This window comes from Mobula birostris, chromosome 2, assembly GCF_030028105.1.
Source record: "Mobula birostris isolate sMobBir1 chromosome 2, sMobBir1.hap1, whole genome shotgun sequence".
Lineage (NCBI taxonomy): Eukaryota > Metazoa > Chordata > Chondrichthyes > Myliobatiformes > Myliobatidae > Mobula > Mobula birostris.
Window position 1 is genome coordinate 144,107,192 of NC_092371.1, and position 8,682 is coordinate 144,115,873.

The window sequence follows — 8,682 nt, forward strand, 5'->3', positions numbered from 1 at the left end:
CCGCGATGCTGAGGCTGCGAGATTGGCCCCGGTGCTGTGTTTTGGGTCTGAGAACTTTGTTTCGATTTGCCCCTGCTAATATGATGAACTTTGTGGCGATTTGCCCCTGCTAATATGACGAACTGAATACTGAGGCTTTGGACTGACTCCAGGCTGCTACAGGGATTTGGATCCAAGGACTTAATTTGGTTTGGAATGCTGTTGTTTTTGCTTGCTTGTATTGTTTGCATGATTTGTTTTTTTTTTCCCTCTTTCTCTGTGGCCACTGGGGGGGGGGGGGGTTTGGTCTTTTTTTTAAAGTTGGGTTTTTCGCTGCCTGTAAGCAAACAAATCTCAATGTTGTATAATCTATACATTATTTGATAATAAATGCACTTCTAATTTTCGAATCTTTGACATTTAATGCTTTCCATTACAAATGAGTATACACAACAGAAATATAAAACAGACCTTTGAGGGAAGAGTGAATGAAATGTACAGATCTTAATCCAACCACTTCCTGGTACTTAACAGCACGAGGACACACCAGGCAAATGTGCAGTCTGGGTCCTACAATGGGAGATGGACCAGCACATTTGCTCTATTTACCAGACTAGTTACAGAGAAGCAGGGCATTAGTTGTAGAGTACCCAACTCATTGGTATGACAATTGAGGTGAGATTTAATAGAAGGAATCAGAAGTGTGACAGTAAAGAATCAAAAGGAAAACCTGATTCTATTGTATTCAGTTTTGGTCACCTTATTATGGGAAGGATGTGGAAGCTTTAGAGAGGGTGCAGAGGAGGTCTACAGGATACCACCTGGATTATTAGCATGTCTTACAAGGAAAGGTTGAACCGGCTTTTCTCTTTAGAGTGAAGAAGAATGGGAGGAGTCTTGGTAGAGGTGTACAAGATGAGATAAAATTTTAAGGTGATTGGATAAAAGTGTAGGGCAGATGTCAGAGGTAGTTTTTAAAAAAAACACAATAATAGGATGCCCTGCCACAGGTGATGGTAGAGGTAGATACACTAGGGACATTTAGAAGATTCTTAGGCAGATGGAGGATAGAAAAGTAGAGGGCTATGTGGAAGGGAAGAGTTAGATTCATCTGAGAGTGGGTAAAAAGGTTGCACAACATCATGGGCAGAATGGCCTGTACTGTGCTGTAATGTCCTACATCCTGGTTCACTGTCTGGGTGACCAGATGACTCCAGTGGAAGAAATGCCTGCACAGATTGATTGTGTTGACTAGCCCAAGACGTGTCCTGTATAATTACGATGGACGGCCAGCCAGCCATCGAGACAAGACTATGGGGTGCCGGTAGTGCAGATGCTACACAGCTCCAGTGACCCAGGAGAAACCTGGACCTCCACTGCTTTCTGTGTGAAGTTTGCATATTCCTCCTGTGACCATATCCCAAGGATGTACTGGTTGGATAGTTAACTGCCACTCACATGGAACAATGGGAAAAGAATTGTGAGGGGGAATTGTTGGGAAATGGAACTAATATGAGCTAGCATAGATTCTGTGGGCTGAAAGGCCTTGCCCTTTATTGGAAGGAAACACGAGACGAGTCTTCTACAGTGAGCCATCGACCTGGATTAAGCTCCCTGAATGGGAAACGACCCGAATGGGTAGCACAGTAGCATGGTTAGCGTAACGCTTTCTAGCACCAGCAAACAGGGTTCAATTCCCACAGTGGTCTGTAAGGAGTTTGTACCTTCTCCCTGTGACAGCATAGGTTTCCTCTGGGTGCCCTAGTTTCCTCCCACATTCCAAAGATGTATGGGTTAGAGAAACATGCTACGTTGACACCTGAAGCATGGAAACATGCGTGGGCTACCCCCGGCACATCCTTGATCTGTGTTGGTTGTTGACACAGATGATGCATTTCACTGAATGTTTTGATGTACATGTGACAAGTAAAATTAATCTCATCTTGAAATGAAGAGTCAATGAGTTTTGAAAGAGAACTTGACCCGTAGAAGGGGTAAAACGTGCTGGGTTACAGAGAATGGCACTGATTAGAGACACTTCCAGAGAGTCAGCACATGCTCCGCAAGCGGATCAGTTCCCTCCAGGACTTTAGCACCCACCAACCTCCCCACTCACTCTGAATGAGTACATTGTATCAGTATTTACCAAGCAGAAGGATCTGGAGGACAAGCTGCTCAGGGTGGAGTGTGCTAATTTACTAGGGCATTTGGAGATAGAGGAGGAGGCAGTGTAGGGTCCTTTAAAGAACATTCATGGAGAACGATGGGATATACTCAAGAGTTTTGAAAGAACAAGAGATGATATTGCTGGGGCCTTGACTAATACCTTTGCATCCTCTTTAGCCATAAGTGAGGGGCTGGAGGATGGGCGAATAGCCAAATTTGTTCAATTATCTAATAAAGGAAATAGAGATAATCCTGAAAAACATAGAGTGAGTCTCACATCAGTGGTAGGAAACCAAGTGAAGAGAATTCTGAGGAATAGAATAGCAATTGAAAAACCATGGCCTAATTAGAAACAGTCAGCATTACTTTTTGTGGGGCAATTCATGCCTTACTAACTTAACTGACTTTTTAATTTTAAGGAGGTGATAAAGGTAATTGATGAAGGTAGAGCTGTGGACATTGTCCACATAGATATTAGTAAGGCATTTGACAAGGTCCTCACGGGAGGCTCATCCAGAAGATTAAGATGCATGGGATCCATGGTGAATTGGCTGTTTGGATTCAGAATTAGCTTGTGTACAGGTGACAGAGGATAGTGGTTGCTGGGATTTATCCTGGCTAGAGATCGGTGACTAGTACTGTAAATATTTATGACCTGGATGAAAATATACAGATGGGTGGGTAAGTTTACAGATGATATGAAGACTGGTGTTGTGGATAGCACAAAAGACAGGCAAAGGTTATAGCAGGAAATAGATTAGTTGGAGATATGGGCAGAGAAATGGCAGATGGAGTTTAACCTAGCCAAATGTGAAGTATTGTACTTTGGAAAATGCGATGTAAGGACACAGTACACTGTTAATGGCAACTCTCTTAACCATGTTGATGCGCAGAGGTATCTTAACGTCCAAGTTCATATCTCACTGAAAGTGGCTACATGGCCAGTAGTAAAGATGACAAATGGCATGCTTGCCTTTATTAGTCGGGGAACTGAGGTCAAGAGTTGAGAGAATATGCCACACCTACATAAAACTCTAGTTAGGCCACATCCGAAATATTGTATTCAGTTCCGGTCACCCCATCACAGGAAGGATGTCAAGGCTTTGGAGAACGTGCAGAAGAGATTTATCACGATGTTGCATAGATTAGAGAAATTAGACAAATTGGGCTGTTTTCTTTTCCAGAACATTAAGGGGTACTCTGTTGTTCTCTAAAGGGGTCATGAGATCTTCTGTGTCCATCTGAGAGTTAGACTTACTTCAATGTCTCATCAGAAAGTACAGCAGTCCCTCAGTAATACAGAGGAGAACTGATAGTATTGAGTAGGAATCAGAATATGGTTTAATATCATTGGCATCTTTCATGAAATGGCAGGGGCTTAGGGGAGATCTGACAGAGGTTTATAAGATTATGAGATAGATTGGACAGCCAACATCTTTTTCCCAGGGTTGACATATTTAATACCAGAGGGCATGCATTTAACTTGAGCAGAGTGAGTTCACAGGATATGTACGGGGCAATTTTAAAAAATACTATAAAAAAGTGGTAGGTGTCTGGAATGCATTGCCTGCAGTGATGGTGGAGGCAGTCAACAGGAACGTAGGTACATAATGTACAGGAAAGGACAAGGATGTTCTGTAGACAGGAGAGGTTGGTTGTCCACTGTGGGCCAAAGAGTCTATCGTTATGTTCTACTTGCATCCTACTCTCCCAAATTGTTTGCTTGGTTGACCACTGAAATTACTGGCAGATTGTATTACAGCTGCTTGACCATATTTTTCCAAAATTTAACTTTTTTGTATTTACCACAAAGCTATATACAAAGACATCAAATAATTTTCAAAGCATCAATTTTCTTTTACTGCTTGACTGACAGGTAGCATTATATTCTTTAAAAGTTAAATGGAAAGGGTAGAAAGTGAAGTTCACCTGGGATAACAGCAACACCTGAATACAGGACCCGATCTTCAGGCAAGGCGGGTGAAGCCCAGAACTGCTGAAAACCTACAAGAAAACCAAATGCAACTGTAGAATCCATTGGTTTCACAATCACCAAACATTTATACAGGTTAACAAAGTTATGACCAGGTTTTGTTCCAGAGAACTGCTCATAACCCATATATTATAAGTGAAAACATAGGCCAGCCAAGGGCAACATGTGATTAAAACAGGGCACAATGTAACCATCTGGATTTCTCTACAAGATGTAATGATGTTGCCATGAACCAAACAGCCAGCAGAAGAGGACTGCAGCTCTGAAGCAACCAGAAAATCCATCCCACTGGTCTCCCAAACACTTGTAAGAATGGGCTATGTACCAGTCAGTGTTCATAACCCGGGAAGGACCTTTACTAACCGTTAAAAACTAGTATGTATGTATTCATGCAAAACACGAAGATGCTGGAGAACGCAACAGGCCAGGCAGCATCTCTAGGAAGAGGTACAGTCGACGTTTCGGGCCGAGACCCTTCGTCAGGACTAATTGAAAGAAGAGCTAGTAAGAGATTTGAAAGTGGGAAATCTCTTACTATCTCTTCTTTCAGTTAGTCCTGACGAAGGGTCTCAGCCCGAAACGTCAAATAGAGATGCTGCCTGGCTTGTTGCGTTCACCAGCAACGTTTGTGTTCTGCTTGAAATTCCAGCATCTGCAGATTTCCTCGTGTTTATGTATGTATTCATGTATTGTCAGTGATGGTTGGTGTAGTTGTGAATCGTACAGAAGATTATTATAGGTTTATAATGGAACATTGATAGGATGAAAAGCTGGACTAAGAAGTGGCAGATGGAGTTCAAACTGGAAGAGTGAAGTGATTCGCTTTGGCAGGTTGACCATGAAGACAATATAGAGTTAATGGCAGGATTCTAAGCAGTGTAGAGGAACAGAAGAATCTTGGGGTTCATGTCCATAGATCCCTCAAAACTGCCACACAAGTTAATAAGATGGATAAATAGGCATTTGATATGTTGGTTTTAATTAGTCAAGGGATTGAATTCAGGAGTAGTGAGGTCATGTTGTAACTCTATAAAACCCTGATTGCACCAGGGTTTTTGGAGCAAGTTAAAAGGTCAGCACACCGCTGGGTGTTGAAGGGTCTGCACTGTTCTATGTTCAAAGTATGGACATAATCATCTAGAGCTTAAAGATCACATCCTAATCATCAAATACAGAAATCAGATTGGATCCTGAAGGGTTCTGCTTACTATTTCAACGCACAAAGGTTAGAAAGGAACAATTTAGGTTATAATATGAAATTGAAATTAATTTGGTATTGAACATTAAATCTTCCAAGAATGGATCAGGATAAAAAGGACAATCCCGTGTCCAACGGACGATGAAGAAAGGAGCAAGATAAGCTATTAAATAGAAGAGAATTCAGAGTGACAGCAAGTAAACAGTTGTTAAGCAGTGAAGCACACCTTCCAGAATTAGCAAGTGAAACAAAACCAGCATTAAAAATAGGCATGAATTACATTGAGGGAAAAGACAGGTAGAGACACATGGACATAGAATATGTTAATGTACTGAATATGCATTAATCAAGGTTCAACCAAAATTCCTCATTTCCTTTTTCTAACTGAAATGTAATTCTGTGGTAAAGAATTGCGAAATCTGCTACAAGCATGCAAATTCTCAAGAAAGCAACTCTCCATGTCACCTTCACAATGCTGCATTGCAGAGCAATCAAATAACTGTTCTAGCAGACATTTCTGGATCATTCGCTCAGAGACAGCAAGTACAAATCCTATTATAGATGGAAAATTTACCAATCTGAAGCTTTTACTTAAGCATGTCCCATTTTCCATATATGTTACCTAACCCACTGAGTGTTTCCAGTGTTTTCTGTTTTTATTTCAGATTGCAAACAGTGAAAACTAAGAATGCTGGAAACACTTTTTTAAAAAAAATTTCTGGTCATAAAACTCCCATCTGGTTCAGTAATGTGTCTAGGGGAAGGAATTCTGCTACTGTTAAACAATCTAGCTTATTATGTGATCAACTGTGTGGTTGGCTTTTGTCTGCCTCCTCAGTACAGGCATGCAAGGGGTGGAAGATGACTTTTTTTTATTTGCTTAAGGAATGTGGCAAAACTACACTCACAGAGCACACTTCTTAGCATAGCTGCTGGCGAACTTTTTGTCAGTGCAGCGCTGTGCTCCTGGTGACAATACTGTACTACGAGGTTTTGATGGGCATAAGAGTTCAATATTCACAGTCAAAGACAAAGAAATGAGGGTACGTTTCCAGGCCATAAAGCACAAGACTTGAGCGATGTTACCAGCTACTTGCTGCTCCTGTGCATCTTTATGTTGGATGGCATGAGTTTGAGGAGCATTCTATTAAAAGCATTCCCTATCGCAAAAGTACTAGCACATAAGGCACAGTGAATTCCGCACATTTTTCCCCCTCAAACATTTGTTGGCTCAAAAACAATACATTTATTTGACGAAAGAAAACACAGTGGCACAACTGGTGGAGCTGCAGCCTCACAGTGGCGAAGACGTGGGCTTGATTCTGACCTCAGATACTCTGTGCGGAGTTTGCAAGTTCTCCATGTGACTGTGTGGGCTTCTACCCACATGCCAAAAGACGTGGGTGCAAGGCTAGTTGGTCTCTAGGATGTAGACGGGTAGATTGGTGGGGGGGGGGGTAAGGGAATAGATGAGAACTTAGGGAGAATTAAATGGGAGCTGTATAAATGAGCGGTTGATGGTTAGCGTGGACTCAAAAGGACCAGCTTCCCAGCTGCACCTCTGACTCAGGCTCATTTCAAAAGTGTTTTGGACAACACGTAACTCTGGGTTTAATTTGATTTGTACCATGTAATTAGACTGCAGAATAAATCTAGGTGGTTTCACAACTCATTTGTAGCAGCTACAAGTGATATTCCCATGAAGACAAAAAGGAAGACAAGGAGTTTAAATAAAGGGGGCAAATGATAATAGGCAGCTGAAGACTGTAACTAGCACAGAATTATGCACCAATCACTTCCATTCACTTAAGTCAGGAAACTTTACATTCCATTGGATTACCCCGGAAGTGGGAAATCAAACAATAGTTTCTGCAGATGCTGGAAATCCAAGGCAACACACAAAAAATGCTGGAGGAACTCAGCAAGCAGCATCTATGGAGGGGATGTTTTGGACCAAGACCCTTCATCACAATTCAAGTGGGAAATCATTTTTTTTTAATCTTTACTTTTGATCGCTGAAATAGATACTTCAACTTGGATAAACTTTTCTCCAAGTAGAAGTATAGATTTTAAATAGCTGCAAGTAATACGAATCTGATTTGCGACAGAAGGTCGAATGCAATTGTGTAGCAGGCCCAGCGAAGCACCTTCTGCCTCCCGATCAATACCTTGTAGTTTCATAAAGCCAATGCAACTTTAAAAACCTGAAGCTTTTCTGATTTTAAACCGTGTGTAAGATGTCATTGGCGTGCAACTTATAAAAATAAACTGTTGCATCGACCATTATCCCCGGGAGAAGGCAAGATTATTTGCTTTAGTTTTCCAATTGGCTTAAAAATATACCGAGATGCTCTGCATAAAAAGTACGATCAAGAATTGAAACGGGACAAAGACGCAAACCATGCGACGGTGAAATGAAAATAATTCATGAATTATCACCTTCTCGACAAGGTAGCGGGAAAACTTTCCACAAACAAATCACCTGTGAAGGTAATTTCTTTCCAGAAGTGATTCACGTTTTAGCAATGCACCCCAGCCTATCCACCATAAAGAGTGCTAAGGGCTATTTAAATATTGCGGTTGCGCATAATATTTACTCCGCACCATTGGAAACCATAAAGGGGAAGCGGGGTGTACAGAAGGCAAAGGAATAGGCTGCAGCGTTCTTTTCCCGGGACTGGACCGCTCGCTCAGCGAACGATGGAGCACCCAGCCCCCAGGGCAGTCGCTTGCCGAGTCCCGACCGCTGCAGCCGCGCAGAAAGCAACAGCGAACGGGCTTTCCCCAGAAATTTACTGCAAATAAAAAGTAATCCCTTGGTCTCTCCCCTCTTCTTCCCCCACCGTTCTCTATCAACCTCTCCTGCCCCATCCTTTCCCCTAGCTACCTTCCTCGCTCTCAGAAGAAAATTACATGCTTTGCACCCTACCTGTTGCACGGCTCCAGCTCATTTTCCCGTTCCGTCCAACTTTTATTCCGAACCATCAACAAAGTTCAACGCTGGGCTCACCAGCCATTAGCAAGGAAACGCCAATCTCATATTCACCACTGACAACTTCTGGCTAAAATTGCCAGTGAAACTCCTCGCATGGTATTTCCGAAAAGAGAGAGCACTCGCCTTATCGCTTCCGCCATATTGCCCTACTCTGGCGAACTGTTTCTCTTACATTTCATTCATTCAAACAGCGGACTGGAGGCCAGCGCTGCTATTGGGTCAAGGCCAATCATTCACGTAGTAGCCACTCAAGTCTTCAAGCCCCTAATTTTTGCCTTACCCACGAGGGGTGACATCGATTACAGCGAGGGGGTTTTGATCAAATCAAAATATTTTACACAATAATAATCT

General features: G+C 42.2%; 1 protein-coding gene across 3 annotated transcripts in view; it reads right to left on the minus strand.

The window, feature by feature from the left end:
* The window catches only part of LOC140192407 (uncharacterized), a 105,516-nt gene extending 97,077 nt beyond the window's left edge, over positions 1-8,439 (minus strand). For all 3 annotated transcript variants that reach the window (XM_072250042.1, XM_072250040.1, XM_072250043.1), the window contains exons 1-2: positions 8,266-8,439; positions 4,075-4,149 (exon numbers count right to left, since the gene is read on the minus strand). In XM_072250042.1, the coding sequence (XP_072106143.1) occupies positions 4,075-4,149; positions 8,266-8,287 (97 nt within the window). In that variant the 5' untranslated portion in view covers positions 8,288-8,439. The remainder of the gene's footprint in view (positions 1-4,074; positions 4,150-8,265) is intronic.
* Between the last annotated feature and the right edge of the window lie 243 nt (positions 8,440-8,682).